This window comes from Nerophis lumbriciformis, linkage group LG29 (genome assembly GCF_033978685.3).
Source record: "Nerophis lumbriciformis linkage group LG29, RoL_Nlum_v2.1, whole genome shotgun sequence".
In the NCBI taxonomy this organism is placed as follows: Eukaryota; Metazoa; Chordata; class Actinopteri; order Syngnathiformes; family Syngnathidae; genus Nerophis; species Nerophis lumbriciformis.
Window position 1 is genome coordinate 7,600,001 of NC_084576.2, and position 17,779 is coordinate 7,617,779.

Consider the following 17,779-nt stretch of genomic DNA (forward strand, 5'->3'; position numbering starts at 1 on the left):
CCTTGTTTACCTCAACCCCTGTTATGTGCCTCTGATCAAAAAAACAGTGAGAAAGTGGTCAGAAGGTGTCCAAGAGACACTACAGGGCTGTTTTGAGGTAACTGACTGGCAGGTGCTTATGGAGCCTCATGGAGAGGACATTGACGGGCTCACAGAGTGCATCACAGACTATATCAACTTCTGTGTTGACTCAAATGTCCCATCAAGGACAGTCACCTGCTACCCAAACAACAAGCCGTGGGTGACCAAGGACATCAAAGCCCTACTGAATGAGAAGAAGAGGGCATTCAATGCTGGTAACAGGGAGGAGGTGAAAAGAGTTCAGGGGCTGCTGAAGACCAAACTCAGGGAGGCCAAGGAGAACTACAGGAGGAAGCTGGAAGGGAAGCTGAAGGACAACAACATGAAGGCGGTTTGGCGAGGTACGCAGACCATCACCGGCCTCAAACCGTTGGGGGTTAGGGGGGTGGACGGAGACACAGACAGGGCCAATGAACTAAACCAGTTCTTTAACAGGTTTGACACAGTGGCTCCGACAAGCTCCTGCCCTTCCCGAGACGTGCCAGCCGGCCCCCTAACACTTCAGCGAACCAATCCAATCCCCCCTACCCTCCTCACAGCCCCCCAACTCCAATGACTACCTCCCCCCACTTAACACTTCACCCTCAGCTTAATGACCCCCACCCCTCCCCCAACAACCTGAGACCCCCCCAGTGTGTCTGTCTGCAGAACAGGTGAATGCACAGCTAAATAAGCTACAAACAGGCAAGGCCGCGGGTCCTGACGGCGTGAGCCCCAGGGTGCTCAAAGCCTGCGCCCCACAGCTGTGTGGTGCGCTCCAGCACATCTTCAACATGAGCCTTAGGCTGCAGAAAGTCCCCACACTGTGGAAAACCTCATGCGTGGTCCCCATCCCCAAGTGCACGCAACCCAGCACATCGAAGGACTACAGGCCGGTGGCTCTAACCTCCCATATCATGAAGACCATGGAGAGGTTGGTCCTGGAACAACTCCGCCCTACAGTCAAGCCCCACCTGGACCCACTCCAATTCGCCTACCAACCCCGACTGGGAGTGGAGGACGCAGTCATCTACCTGCTGAACCGAGCCCACACCCACCTAGACAAGCCTGCGAGCAGTGTGAGGGTCATGTTTTTTGACTTCTCCAGTGCTTTTAATACCATACGGCCTGGACTACTGGGTGTGAAGTTGGAGACGATGCAGGTGGAGGCCCCCTTGGTGTCCTGGGTTGTTGATTACCTGACTGACAGACCACAGTACGTGCGACTGCAGGACTGTGTGTCTGACAGGCTGGTCAGCAACACCGGGGCCCCGCAGGGCACAGTCCTCTCCCCCTTCCTCTTCACCATCTACACCACCGATTTCCATTATTACTCAGAGTCCTGCCACCTTCAGAAGTTTTCTAATGACTCTGCGATAGTGGGGTGTATTGAGGATGGTGATGATGAGGAATACAGGGCACTTGTGGAGGACTTTGTCACATGGTGTGGAACCACCTCCAGCTTAATGTGACGAAGACCAAGGAGCTGGTTGTGGACCTGGGGAGGAGGAGGAGCACTCCGGCGCCCCCTGTTTCCATCAGGGGGGGTCGATGTGGACATGGTTGAGGATTATAAATACCTCGGTGTACACATCGACAACAAGCTGAATGTGTCAAAACACGCTGAGGCACTCTACAAGAAGGGACAGAGCCGCCTCTACTTCCTCAGGAGGCTAGGATCCTTCAACGTCTGTACAAAGATGTTCTACGAGTCGGTGGTGGCGGGCGCCTTCTTGTACGCCGTGGCCTGCTGGGGCAGTGGGCTGAGAGCGAGGGACGCAAACAAGTTGGTAGAGAAGGCCAGTAACGTGGTGGGAGTGGAGCTGGACTCTGGCGGAGGTGTCAGAGAGGAGAAGTCTAGCAAAACTCCTAGCCATTATGGACAACACCTCCCACCCACTACACTCAGACCTTGCAGGGAGAATGAGCACGTTCAGTGGAAGGCTCGGACTCCCAAAATGCAACACGGAACGACACAGGAGGTCCTTCATACCGACAGCCATCAGACTGTATAATGCATATGTTCCTTCTTGACTGCACTTAAATGTAGAGTATATGTAGAATATATTTATATTATTTATATATTCTATATATAATATATTATATTATTATTCTTGTCAATTGTGAGCGAACTGTGGTGCTGAATTTCCCCCAGAGATCAATAAAGTACTTTCTATTCTATCTATTCTATAGTGCAAAGACTTTCTGCACAGTCAGTTGCTACAGAGCTCCAAACTTCATGTGACCTTCGAATTAGCCCACATACAGGTAAAAGCCAGTAAATTAGAATATTTTGAAAAACTTGATTTATTTCAGTAATTGCATTCAAAAGGTGTAACTTGTACATTATATTTATTCATTGCACACAGACTGATGCATTCAAATGTTTATTTCATTTAATTTTGATGATTTGAAGTGGCAACAAATGAAAATCCAAAATTCCGTGTGTCACAAAATTAGAATATTACTTAAGGCTAATACAAAAAAGGGATTTTTAGAAATGTTGGCCAACTGAAAAGTATGAAAATGAAAAATATGAGCATGTACAATACTCAATACTTGGTTGGAGCTCCTTTTGCCTCAATTACTGCGTTAATGCGGCGTGGCATGGAGTCGATGAGTTTCTGGCACTGCTCAGGTGTTATGAGAGCCCAGGTTGCTCTGATAGTGGCCTTCAACTCTTCTGCGTTTTTGGGTCTGGCATTCTGCATCTTCCTTTTCACAATACCCCACAGATTTTCTATGGGGCTAAGGTCAGGGGAGTTGGCGGGCCAATTTAGAACAGAAATACCATGGTCCGTAAACCAGGCACGGGTAGATTTTGCGCTGTGTGCAGGCGCCAAGTCCTGTTGGAACTTGAAATCTCCATCTCCATAGAGCAGGTCAGCAGCAGGAAGCATGAAGTGCTCTAAAACTTGCTGGTAGACGGCTGCGTTGACCCTGGATCTCAGGAAACAGAGTGGACCGACACCAGCAGATGACATGGCACCCCAAACCATCACTGATGGTGGAAACTTTACACTAGACTTCAGGCAACGTGGATCCTGTGCCTCTCCTGTCTTCCTCCAGACTCTGGAACCTCGATTTACAAAGGAAATGCAAAATTTGCATGGTTGGGTGATGGTTTGGGGTGCCATGTCATCTGCACGGAATTTTGGATTTTCATTTGTTGCCACTTCAAATCATCAAAATTAAATGAAATAAACATTTGAATGCATCAGTCTGTGTGCAATGAATAAATATAATGTACAAGTTACACCTTTTGAATGCAATTACTGAAAAAAATCAAGTTTTTCAAAATATTCTAATTTACTGGCTTTTACCTGTACAGTACGCAGAGATCTTCATGGAATGGGTTTCCATGGCCGAGCAGCAGCCATACATCACCAAGTCCAATGCAAAGCGTCGGATGCAGTGGTGTAAAGCATGTTGCCACTGGACTCTAGAGCAGTAGAGACGCCTTCTCTGGACTGATGAATCACGCTTTTCCATCTGGCAATCTGATGGACCAGTCTGGGTTTGGAGGTTGCCAGGAGAACGCTACATTTCGGACTGCATTGTGCCAAGTGTGAAATTTGGTGGAGGAGGAATTATGGTGCAGGGTTGGTTTTTCAGGAGTTGGGCTTGGCCCCTTAGTTCCAGTGAAAGGAACGTTGAATGCTCTAGGATACCAAAACATTTTGGACAATTCCATGGGATGGCACTTCAAGTTCATATGTGAGTAAAGGCAGGTGGCCAAATAATTTTGGCAATATAGTGTATGTATATATATATATATATATATATATATATATATATACACACACACATATTTATGTATACACACACACACACACACACACACATACACACATGTATACACATTATATATATATATATATATATATATATATATATATATATATATATATATATATATATACAACCTACTCAGTTGCCTAGTGGTTAGAGTGTCCGCCCTGAGATCGGTAGGTTGTGAGTTCAAACCCCGGCCGAGTCATACCAAAGACTATAAAAATGGGACCCATTACCTCCCTGCTTGGCACTCAGCATCAAGGGTTGGAATTGGGGGTTAAATCACCAAAAATGATTCCCGGGCGCGGCACCACTGCTGCCCACTGCTCCCCTCACCTCCCAGGGGGTGATCAAGGGGAAGGGTCAAATGCAGGGGACACATTTCATCACACCTAGTGTGTTTGTGACAATCATTGGTACTTTAATATACACATATATATACACATGTATATATACACATACACATATATCAGTGACGTGCGGTGAGGTTGATGGCTGGTGAGGCACTGACTTCATCACAGTCAGATTTACAAACATATGAACCCTAAAGAGTATCTTATTCACCATTTGATTGGCAGCAGTTAACGGGTTATGTTTAAAAGCTCATACCAGCATTCTTCCCTGCTTGGCACTCAGCATCAAGGGTTGGAATTGGGGGTTAAATCACCAAAAATTATTCCCAGGCGCGGCGCCGCTGCTGCCCACTGCTCCCCTCACCTCCCAGGGGGTGATCAAGGGGATGGGTCAAATGCAGAGGACAAATTTCATTACACCTAGTGTGTGTGTGACAATCATTGGTACTTTAACTTAACTTTAACTTTACACATACAAACTGTAGCACACAAAAAAGCACATTTAATTAAAAAAAAACGTTATTATTGTCTTACCTTTACTTAGAAATTAAGTCCATGCACCGCAACTAAAGCCGTCACTTAAACTTTCCACGTGCAAGATTGAATCTATTTAAAAAAGTGTAACCGAGGGTTTATAAATGTCGCCTATACTGTATGAAACTACAAAATAACAAACACGGAGGCTCCAGTTTACACGAGGACCACTTTATTTACCTTCTTTCAAAAACCTCCGCAACGTGACATCACTTCCGCTCTTAGCGCCTTCAAAATAAGAGCTCAAGGCATATACTGTATAACAGCGCATAACAGGAACTTAACATCACAAAGAGGAAAGCCCATGAAAATAGGTTACAAAAGTTATTTAATAAGAAGCCAAAAAGTGCAAACACAATAATGTTCGTGTTGGAGGAGTTGTGAAATAGGTACACCTGCAGTCTGCAGGTGTATCTGCACAGCAGGCCAGCAGTCAGCCGAGTCATTGCGCAATACATGTTGCGGCACTGAGTGACGTGCCTCAACTGGCTGCTGTTCACCGCACCGTCTCTTCTCAGTATTTGAACGGCAAATGTGAAAATTCAGCGATTTTGAATAAAAAATTATCTAAAACTGGTGAAGTTAAATGGAAAATAACTTCATAGTATAATCACTGGATACATAAAACAATTTTTTATTTTTTATTTTTTTTGTCCCTGCAGTCATTCACAACTCCTCTAACACCAACATTATTGTTTTTGCACTTTTTGGCTTCTTATGAAATAAATTTTTTAAATAGATTCAATCTTGCACGTGGAAAGTTTAAGTGTGGGCTTTAGTTGATATAACAATTCTACGGCGGGGGTGCAGGAAGCGAGCCTCAGCCAGTGCGTCTTTTGCAGTCGTTTTATGATCGCTCAGCACAAGAAATACTTTACACACATACAGTTGTTGACAAAATACACTGTACATTATATACCTCAGCTAACTAAACTATGGAAATGTATAATATAGTTCATATAGCAATACAGTCTCACTGCACAGCAGGCCAGCAGTTAGCCGAGTCATTGCGCAATCCATGTTGCGGCACTGAGTGACGTGCCTCAACTGGCTGCTGTTCACCGCACCGTCTCTTCTCAGTATTTGAACGGCAAATGTGAAAATTCAGCGATTTTGAATAAAAATAATCTAAAACTGGTGAAGTTAAATGGAAAATAACTTTATAGTATAATCACTGGATACATATAACAATTTTTTTTTTTTTCTTCTTACATTTTTTTTCTTTCCATGATGGCAGGTGAGGCCCTGCCTCACCTGCCTCTAGTGACTGCACGTCACTGACATATATATATATATACACATACACTATATTTGGCCTCCCATCCAAATGATGAGAATCAGGTGTCCTAATCACTTGGCCCGGCCACAGGTGTATAAAATCAAGCACTTAGGCATGAAAACTGTTTCTACAAACATTTGTGAAAGTGATTTCCAGCGTTGAACTGTCATAGGATGCCACCTGCAGAGGTGGGACCAAGTCATTGTTTTGCAAGTCATAAGTAAGTCTCAAGTCTTTGCCCTCTAGTCCCGAGTCAAGTCCCGAGTCAAGACAAGCAAGTCCCGAGTCAAGTCCAAAGTCAAGACTGGAAAGTCTCAAGTCAAGTCCCAAGTCCTGCATTTTGAGTTTCGGGTCCTTTCAAGTCCTTTTAACCACAGACGAATACATTTACACAGATTGTGTATGCTTTTAAAACTGTATTTATTTATTAAAACAAGTGCATTTGAAATTGCAGGAAAAAAAATAGTGCTGACATTGCACTTCATAATAGCACTATTAACCAGTCATTTAAAATGTTTTACTAATTCCTTTACAGAATAAAGACATTTGAAAAAACAAGTGCAACTGTACTTATTTGCACAAAAGAGTTAACATTGTATTTCCATGGCATATTGAATTGTAACTAGTTCCACAGCAGTTTCTATCCTGTTCTTACCTTATCTCGTTGATCTCATCTCATACTGTATGTGTGTTTATATGTGCGTACACATGAAAAACATAAATACATGAACATAACGGGGACAGCGTGGCGCAGTGGAAGAGTGGCCGTGCGCGACCCGAGGGTCCCTGGTTCAATCCCCACCTAGTACCAACCTCGTCATGTCCGTTGTGGTTAGCGCCTTGCATGGCAGCTCCCTCCATCAGTGTGTGAATGTGTGTGTGAATGGGTAAATGTGGAAGTAGTGTCAAAGCGCTTTGAGTACCTTGAAGGTAGAAAAGCGCTATACAAGTACAACCCATTTATATCATTTATAACAATGAACAGAGTTGTACTTTTTAGATGTCAGGGCCCCATGCAATATGTACACATATTGTTAATATAGTATACATTTTAACTGACCTTTATTTGACTATGTTTGTCTTTTTGTAGGTGGCTAAAATACGCGGTGCTGCTGACCTCCGTCTAACGTTACGTTACTGTGTGTGATACATTGACTAACGTTATCACGTGTAGGCACCTCATGCAACCCTGCTTAAAAAAAAATCACTTGACAAAAGGTATGAATAAGTTGGCAAACTTGAGTGGACGCAACAGATTGCCGTGTTTGCAATGACGTTATAACCATAGACATCTTATAAGTAGACGCAGCATTGGCTGCAGTGACGCGAGAAATTCGGCCGCCATCTTGAAGTGGTGATGAGGGGCCGGCGAGCAGCCTAAACTGACAGTTGACAGGTAGAAAACAAAGATGCCGGGCTGGTGTTCAGCGTTTTCCTGCTCAAATGAGTGGACTGTTGAAAATAGGAATCGGAGGATTACTTTTCACAAGTAAGATTTAACATTAACGTACTATTGGTTGTATTTTGTGAGAAGAATATTACCACAGAGTTGAGAAGGAGCAAAGATCTTCAATATATGTATGTGAAAATCACAAAGAAATCTTCTGGGGGAGGATGACCCCCCCCCCCCCTACAGGGGTTTGGTTTACAAACTTTCAGCCCAACCTAAAACAAAATTCACCAGCCGCCACTGATTATGATGCATTCTCATTTTAGGCAAAGTATAAGACAATACTCCATCTATCCATCCATCTTCTTCCGCTTATCCGAGGTCGGGTCGCGGGGGCAGCAGCCTAAGCAGGGAAGCCCAGACTTCCCTCTCCTCAGCCACTTCGTCCAGCTCCTCCCGGGGGATCCCGAGGCGTTCCCAGGCCAGCCGGGAGAGATAGTCTTCTCAACGTGTCCTGGGTCTTCCCCGTGGCCTCCTACCGGTTGGACGTGCCCTAAACACCTCCCTAGGGAGTCATTCGGGTGGCATCCTGACCAGATGCCCGAACCACCTCATCTGGCTCCTCTCGATGTGGAGGAGCAGCGGTTTTACTTTGAGCTCCTCCCGGATGACAGAGCTTCTCACGCTATCTGTAAGGGAGAGCCCCGCCACCCGGCGGAGGAAACTAATTTCGGCCGCTTGTACCCGTGGTCAAATAGCAGAGACCTAATCTTGCAGCCAACAAACCAGATACCCTCAACGCCCTGACTGCGCCTAGAAATTCTGTCCATAAAGGTTATGAACAGAATCGATGACAAAGGGCAGCCTTGGCGCAGTCCAACCCTCACTGGAAACGGGTCCGACTTACTGCCGGCAATGCGGACCAAGCTCTGACACTGATTATACAGAGAGCGGACCGCCACAATAAGACAGTCCGTTACCCCATACTCTCTGAGCACTCCCCACAGGACTTCCCAGGGTACACGGTCGAATGCCTTCTCCAAGTCCACAAAGCACATGTAGACTGGTTGGGCAAACTCCCATGCACCCTCAAGGTCCCTGACGAGAGTATAGAGCTGGTCCGCAGTTCCACGACCAGGACAAAAACCACACTGTTCCTCCTGAATCCGAGGTTCGACTATCCGGCGTAGCCTCCTCTCCATCCATCCATCCATCCATCTTCTTCCGCTTATCCGAGGTCGGGTCGCGGGGGCAGCAGCTTAAGCAGGGAAGCCCAGACTTCCCTCTCCCCAGCCACTTCGTCCAGCTCCTCCCGGGGGATCCCGAGGCGTTCCCAGGCCAGCCGGGAGAGATAGTCTTCCCAGCGTGTCCTGGGTCTTCCCCGTGGCCTCCTACCGGTCGGACGTGCCCGAAACACCTTCCTAGGGAGGCGTTCGGGTGGCATCCTGACCAGATGCCCGAACCACCTCATCTGGCTCCTCTCCAGTACACCTGAATAGACCTTACCGGGAAGGCTGAGGAGTGTTATCCCACGATAGTTGGAACACACCCTCCGGTTCCCCTTCTTAAAGAGAGGAACCACCACCCCGGTCTGCCAATCCAGAGGTACCGCCCCCGATGTCCACGCGATGTTGCAGAGTCTTGTCAACCAAGACAGCCCCACAACATCCAGACCCTTAAGGAACTCCGGGCGGATCTCATCCACCCCCGGGGCCTTGCCACCGAGGAGCTTTTTAACTACCTCGGCAACCTCAGCCCCAGAAATAGGAGAGCCCACCACAGATTCCCCAGGCACTGCTTCCTCATAGGAAGACGTGCTGGTAGGATTGAGGAGGTCTTCGAAGTATTCCCTCCACCGATCCACAACATCCGCAGTCGAGGTCAGCAGAACACCATCCCCACCATACATGGTGTTGACATTGCACTGCTTCCCCTTCCTGAGGCGGCGGATGGTGGTCCAGAATCACTTCGAAGCCGTCCAGAAGTCGTTTTCCATGGCTTCCCCGAACTCCTCCCATGTCCGAGTTTTTGCCTCCGCGACCGCTGAAGCCGCACACCGCTTGGCCTGTCGGTACCTGTCTGCTGCCTCCGGAGTCCTATGAGCCAAAAGAGCCCGATAGGACTCTTTCTTCAGCTTGACGGCATCCCTTACCGCTGGTGTCCACCAGCGGGTTCTAGGATTACCGCCACGACAGGCACCAACCACCTTGCGGCCACAGCTCCAATCGGCCGCCTCGACAATAGAGGTACGGAACATCGTCCACTCGGACTAAATGTCCAGCGCCTCCCTCGTGACGTGTTCAAAGTTAACAGTATAATTGTAACCAGGAATAAGTCTTCAAGTAACAATATTCAAATACTAACATTGTTGGGTAAGACAGAATTTGGTTTTATTCTGAATCCAGTGAAACAAATTGGTGGTTTAGCTGATATAAAGACTTTCAGGTGTTTATATATGTTTAAGTATTTAGCATACATAAAAAATACATATAAAACAATCACTGTAAACATTATCATTTAAGGGAGGAATGTAATACAAAATATCAGTACAAAGTGTCAAGACAGAATAAACTCTATGCTGCTGCAACAACAGAGATACAGTCTATAGGTCCCCAAGATATATAGATATCTAATGTACAAACCCCGTTTCCATATGAGTTGGGAAATTGTGTTAGATGTAAATATAAACGGAATACAATGATTTGCAAATCATTTTCAACCCATTTTCAGTTGAATATGCTACAAAGACAACATATTTGATGTTCAAAATGATAAACTTTTTTTTTGTGTGCAAATAATCATTAGCTTTAGAATTTGATGCCAGCAACACGTGGCTACACACCATCTGGAAGTCCAAGCAATATAGCTTAAGAACAAAGATCCAACTTTACAATAGTAATGTAAAATCTGTATTGTTGTACGGCTCGGAGTGCTGGCGAGTAACATCCTACGACATGAAAAAAGTCGAAGCCTTCCACAATGGATGCCTCGGGAAACTCTGTTGAATCTTCTGGCCCGAGAAAATATCCAATGCACATCTATACAGGAAGACCAAGTGCAACAGTGTGGTGTTAGATATCAAATGCCGCCGATTCCAATGGCTTGGGCATGTTCTGAGGATGGACCAAGACCGCATCCCCAAGATCGCACTACGTTGGACTCCACCTGGGAAAAGGGAGCAAGGCCGGCCCAAGAACACGTGGCGGCGTACGGTGACAGCTGAGCTGAAGGAGATGAACCTAACCTGGGGCGAGGCACAGCATGTTGCTCAAGACAGGTCCAGATGGAGGCAGATCGTCGAAGCCTTATGTCCCGTCAGGGACGAAGAGGATTAAGTAAGTAAGTAAGAAAGTAAGTAAACACGTGACAAAGAATTTGGGAAAGGTGGCAATAAATACTGATAAAGTTGAGGAATGCTTATCAAACACTTATTTGGAACATCCCACAGGTGAACAGACAAATTGGGAACAGGTGGGTGCCATGATTGGGTATAAAAGTAGATTCCATGAAATGCTCAGTCATTCACAAACAAGGATGGGGCGAGGGTCACCACTTTGTCAACAAATGCGTCAGCAAACTGTTGAACAGTTTAAGAAAAACCTTTCTCAACCAGGTATTGCAAGGAATTTAGGGATTTCACCATCTACGGTCTGTAATATCATCAAAGGGTTCAGAGAATCTGGAGAAATCACTGCACGTAAGCAGCTAAGCTCGTGACCTTCGATCCCTCAGGCTGTACTGCATCAACAAGCGATATCAGTGTGTAAAGGATATCACCACATGGGCTCAGGAACACTTCAGAAACCCACAATTGGTCGCTACATCTGTAAGTGCAAGTTAAAACTCTCCTATGCAAGGCGAAAACCGTTTATCGACAACACCCAGAAACGCCGTCGGCTTCGCTGGGCCTGAGCTCATCTAAGATGGACTGACACAAAGTAGAAAAGTGTTCTATGGTCTGACGAGTCCACATTTCAAATTGTTTTTGGAAACTGTGGACGTCGTGTCCTCCGGACCAAAGAGGAAAAGAACCATCCGGATTGTTATAGGCGCAAAGTTGAAAAGCCAGCATCTGTGATGGTATGGGGGTGTATTAGTGCCCAAGACATGGGTAACTTACACATCTGTGAAGGCGCCATTAATGCTGAAAGGTACATACAGGTTTTGGAGCAACATATGTTGCCATCTAAGCAACGTTACCATGGACGCCCCTGCTTATTTCAGCAAGACAATGCCAAGCCATGTGTTCCATCAACGTGGCTTCATAGTAAAAGAGTGCGGGTACTAGACTGGCCTGCCTGTAGTCCAGAACGGTCTCCCATTGAAAATGTGTGGCGCATTATGAAGCCTAAAATACCACAACGGAGACCCCCGGACTGTTGAACAACTTAAACTGTACATCAAGCAAGAATGGGAAAGAATTCCACCTGAGAAGCTTAAAAAATGTGTCTCCTCAGTTCCCAAACGTTTACTAAGTGTTGTTAAAAGGAAAGACCATGTAACATAGTGGTGAACATGCCCTTTCCCAACTACTTTGGCTTGGTTGCAGCCATGAAATTCTAAGTTAATTATTATTTGCAAAAAATAAATAAAGTTTATGCGTTTGAACATCAAATATCTTGTCTTTGTAGTGCATTCAATTGAATATGGGTTGAAAAGGATTTGCAAATCATTGTAGTCCGTTTATATTTACATCTAACACAATTTCCCAACTCATATGGAAACGGGGTTTGTATTCATACATTGTTTATGTAGGATATACGCATGTATATACAACCTAATCATATTGTTTCTTCAATTTAAAAATAGCTGACTGTTTTTCCCCCCATTCTCTGGGATTATATTCCCAGTTTTGATCTCGGACGTCTGGTCACTTATAGCGGTGGTCCCCAACCACCGGGCCGCGGCCCGGATCGATTGGTACCGGGCCACACAAGAAAAAAAATAAATAAATAAAACATTTATTATGTCAGCATTAAAAAACATAAGATACACTTACAATTAGTGCACCAACCCAAAAAACCTCCCTCCCCCATTTACCCAACTTCACACTCATTCGCACAAAAGGGTTGTTTCTTTCTGTTATTAATATTTCTGGTTCCTACATTATATATCAATATAGATCAATACAGTCTGCAGGGATACAGTCCGTAAGCACGCATGATTGTATTTTTTTATGACAAAAAAATAAATAAAAAATACCATGCAGCAGCAGAGTTTAATCTGTCTTAACACTTTCTATTGATATTTTGTGTTACATTCTTCCCTTAATTGATAATGTTTACAGTGATTGTTTTATATGTATTTTTTATGTATGTCGCTTTGGATAAAAGCGTCTGCCAAATACTTAAACATAAACATATATAAACACCTGAAAGTCTATATTATCCCCCACCCCCACCCTACACAATCTGGACTGTGGTCCTAATTTTTACACCTGTTGGCTTTTACAATCTTTATCTTTATCATTTATTTCAACTTTGTTATTCAAGTATGACATTTTTTTATTTAATTAATTTCATTGACAAGCAATTCTATTATGGTCATACTCTTGTTTGCTAGCGGCTACGACTTCAGTATTATTGAAGATCTTTGCTCCTTCTCAACTCTGTGGTAATATTCTTTTCACAAAATACAACCAATAGTACGTTAATGTTAAATCTTACTTGTGAAAAGTAATCCCCCGATTCCTATTTTCAACAGTCCGCTCATTTGAGCAAGAAAACGCTGAACACCAGCCCGGCATCTTTTTTTCTACCTGTCAACAGTCAGTTTAGGCTGCTCGCCGGCTCCTCATCACCACTTAAAGAGGCGGCCGAATTTCTTGCGTCACAGCAGCCAATGCTGCGTCTACTTATAAGATGTCTATGGAGCGGATCACAACTCCAAGATGGCGGCCCCGCGTCCCGTCAGCGCCAGTAGGCAGTAGCGGTCGATGCTGCGTCTACTTATAAGATATCTATGGTTATAATGTTAGCAGTGCGTTTACAGCCTCACTGATTTAACTACACAGCAAATAAAATGTACGTTACTTAGCCAATAAACGTTAGCTTGCATTCAAAACTTACCGTTCTTTGTGCAACTTCAAATGTCGAACGAAGTTGGAAGTTGTTGCGTCTCCGTCTGTAATCTTCGAACCGCATGTTTTGCATACTGCAATTAGTTTTTTGTTGACCAACTCGTAGTTTTATTACCCGAACAAAACTATCTTTGGCATGATAATTTTTCCTCACTGGCGCGTTGTTTGACAGCTCTTCTTTGTTGGTTGTCCTGCAATTTGATTGGATGAATGCTGTGGGATGAAAACAACGTGGATCTAATTTGATTGGATGTTGTACTGACAGGCAGCACACACGCTGACAGACACACATGTACACAATGAAAGATACGGAGCGCTCCTGAATAACTTTTTAATCTTTGGGTTTTGGGGAAAGTAGCAAGTCTTGTCAAGTCAAAAGGCTCAAGTTCAAGTGAAGTCACAAGTCATTGATGTTAAAGTCTAAGTCGAGTTGCAAGTCTCTTTACATTTTGTCAAGTCGAGTCTAAAGTCATCAAATTCATGACTCAAGTCTGACTCGAGTCCAAGTCATGTGACTCAAGTCCACACCTCTGCCCACCTGTGCAACAAATCCAGTGGTGAAATTTCCTCGCTCCTAAATATTCCAAAGTCAACTGTCGGCTTTATTATAAGAAAATGGAAGAGTTTGGGAACAACAGCAACTCAGCCACGACGTGGTAGGCCACGTAAACTGACAGAGAGGGGTCAGCGAATGCTGAAGCGCATAGTGCAAAGACTTTCTGCACAGTCAGTTGCTACAGCGCTCCAAACTTCATGTGACCTTCCAATTAGCTCACGTACAGTATGCAGAGAGCTTCATGGAAGGGGTTTACATGGCCGAGCAGCTGTATCTAAGCCATACATCACCAAGTCCAATGCAAAGCGTCGGATGCAGTGGTGTAGACTCCTCCCACCCCCAAGGACCGTTTTCACTGCTGGACTCTAGAAAGAGGTTCCGCAGCCTCCGAAACAGAACCTCCAGGTTCTGTAACAGCATCTTCCCTCAGGCCGTAAGACTCTTGAACGCATCATAATTATCCCCTCAACTCCCCCCAAAATGGATTAACTTGCTGGAATAAAGAAGACAATATAACATACATCCATAAACGTGGATGCATATGAAAAAGTGCAATATATTTATCTGTACAGTAACCTATTTTATTTATTTATATATGCACCTTATTGCTTTTTTATCCTGCACTAGCATGAGCTTATGTAACGAAATTTCGTTCTTATCTGTACTGTAAAGTTCAAATTTGAATGACGATAAAAAGGAAGTCTAAGTCTAAGTAAAGCACGTCGCCACTGGACTCTAGAGCAGTGGAGAGGCGTTCTCTGGAATGATGAATCACGCTTTTCTATCTGGCAATCTGATGGAGCAGTCTGGGTTTGGAGGTTGCCAGGAGAACGGTACATTTCGGATTGCATTGTGCCGAGTTGGAAATTTGGTGGAGTAGGAATTATGGTGTGGGGTTGTTTTTCAGGAGTTGGGCTTTTACTGAAATGCTAACAGCCAATCAGGTAACAGTATCAACTATCAGGTTTGGTTGCGCCATCTTGTTGTCTGGCGGTTGATTCTTTGCATGGAGTGAGAAGAGAAAGTAAAAAAGGTGAAATTGTGGATAAAACAGGAAAAGTCACCTCAACAGTATGGCACTTTTTTGGATTTTTTCCAAAGAGACCGTAGTCAGACCAATGTGGTCCGTAAATAATGCAAGTCACTCATCCCCACCAAGACGTAATACCACGGCACCTTAACCGCGGTCACCCTTTAGAGCACAACCATAAGTTCCTGACACTCCTAACTCTTATTTTTTTTGTGATAGAGTGATTGGAGCACATACTGGTTTGTCACAAAAAACATTCATGAAGTTTGTTTTTTTTATGAATAAATTATGGATCTACTGAAAATGTGACCAAATCTGCTGGGTCAAAAGTATACATACAGCAACATACATTATCAATTTTGGTGATGTAGAAAAGTTACAATCAAATCAAATTAGCTTCATCGCATGGCCTCTTAACTTCATGTGAGTGATTATGATTGACGACAGCTGTTGACTTCTCTGAGCCCATTTAAGTAGGGCTCATGTGATGCAGTCAGACAAACGTGACAATAGGAAAGTCAAAGTAACTCAGCACAGATCTGAAAAAACTAATCTTTGACTTGAACAAGTCAGGAAAGTCACTTGGAGCCATTTCAAAGCAGCTTAAGGTTCCAAGAGCGACTGTGTAGACAATTGTTCGTAAGTATAAAGTGCATGGCACAGTTTTGTCATTGCCACGATCAGGAAAAAAACGCAAGCTATCACCTTGTCATTGCAACGATCATGAAAAAAACACATGCTATCACCACTGCTGAAAAAAAATTGGTCAGGATGATCAAGAGTCAACCGAGAACCACCAAAAAGCAGGTCTGCAATGAATTGGAAGCTGCTGGAACACAAGTGTCAGTGTCCACAGTCAAGCGTGTTTTGCATCGCCATGGACTGAGAGGCTACCATGCAAGAAGGAAGCCCTTGCTCCAGAAGCGACACCTTAAGGCTCGGCTAAAGTTTGCTGCTGATCACGTTGACAAAGATAAAACCTTCTGGGGGAAAGTTATGTGGTCCGATGAAACAAAAATTGAGCTGTTTGGCCACAACACCTAGCAATATGTTGGAGGAGAAAAGGTGAGGCCTTTAATCCCAGGAACACCACGCCTACCGTCAAGCATGGTGGTGGTAGTATTATGCTCTGGGCCTGTTTTGCTGCCAATGCAACCGGTGCTTTACAGAGATTAAATGGGACAATGAAAAAGGAGGATTACCTACAAATTCTTCAGGACAATCTAAAATCCTCAGCCCGGAGGTTGGGTCTTGGGCGCAGTTTGGTGTTCCAACAGGACAATGACCCCAAACACATGTCAAAAGTGGTAAATGAATGGCTCAATTTAAGGTTTTAGAATGGCCTTCCCAAAGTCCTGACTTAAACTCCATTGAGAACATGTGGACAATGCTGAAGAAACAAGTCCATGTCAGAAAACCAAAAAATGTTGCTGAACTGCACCAATTTTGTCAAGAGGAGTGGTGAAAAATTAAACCAGAAGCTTGCCAGAAACGTGTGGATGGCTACCAAAAACGCCTCATTGTAGTGAAACTTGCCAAGGGACATGTAACCAAATATTAACATTGCTGTATGTATAGTTTTGACCCAGCAGATTTGGTCACATTTTCAGTAGACCCATAATAATTTCATAAAAGAAACAAACTTCATGAATGTTTTATGTGAAAAACAAGTATGTGCTCCAATCACTATCACAAAAAATAAGAGTTGTAGAAATTATTGGAAACTCAAGACAGCCATGACATTATGTTCTCTACAAGTGTATGTAAACGTTTGACCACGACTGTAGTTCTTCTCAGGTTTCTCTCTGTTTACATTATCACACTTTGAACTATTTTGTTACACTTTAAGGATTTCTTACATATTCCTTATTTTTGCATCTTCATTTTAAGAGCTTATTGTTAAGTGTTTATTGTGATTTTAGAATTGTGTTTAGATTAATGGTTTTCCATGCTCGTGTTGACATGTCCTTTCCTTTCTGCCTTGATAGCTGAGGGGATTATAATAATGTTTACATTTTTATAATTTTCCTCATCGTCCTTATTTTTAATAAGTCCTTATTTTTAATCAGTCATAAAAATATCAATAATTATTGGTATCGACTACTACAAAACACTTAATATCCTGATTCAGTTTTTACATCGCCCAGCCCTACTCACCACCACCCTGAAATCTTCCAGGTTCCTAAACTGGGACAGGTGTTTCTGCAGTTTTGGGTCGATGGGCTGATTCTTCATCTTGGAGTACTTCAGGAAGGCCCAGAATTTCTCTAGTCCATACAGTTGACCTGGAGAAGACATTTACACACTGAGTGTCATATACAACTTTCAAAAGCGAACATTTATTTTAATTTTAAGAGTAAAAGCCAGCTGGTGTGAAGAGAAGCTCTCAGCAGAGCAACTCATGTGGAAGTAAACGTTCAGTGGCATGCTCAGTTCTAGCATGTCTAGTGGAGAAATAAGGCCAACAAGTCATCTTCACTGGTGACTTTTATCACTTTTCTTGTGAAAATCTAGTGTCAGCAAACATCCACGCGTCATTGCAGGTATCATTTACCTTTGTCGAAGTCCCTTAAGGTCTCTTCTTGGAAATCCTTGAACAGATCCATTCGGAACCTCTTCTCCAGGCCATAGCTGTAGTACCTGAAGAGGCATTCCAGGCCATACCTGTCCAAACAAATGAGAACTTTGGTGGTTCCTAATCTT

At 44.0% G+C, this 17,779-nt stretch overlaps 1 protein-coding gene across 11 annotated transcripts in view; it reads right to left on the minus strand.

Moving 5' to 3' along the window:
* The window catches only part of larp1b (La ribonucleoprotein 1B), a 133,544-nt gene that overhangs the window by 28,877 nt on the left and 86,888 nt on the right, over window positions 1-17,779 (minus strand). For all 11 annotated transcript variants that reach the window (XM_061925106.1, XM_061925105.1, XM_061925101.1 and 8 more), the window contains 2 exons: window positions 17,631-17,740; window positions 17,234-17,361 (listed from right to left, as the gene is read on the minus strand). In XM_061925106.1, coding sequence (XP_061781090.1) covers window positions 17,234-17,361; window positions 17,631-17,740 — 238 coding nt within the window. The remainder of the gene's footprint in view (window positions 1-17,233; window positions 17,362-17,630; window positions 17,741-17,779) is intronic.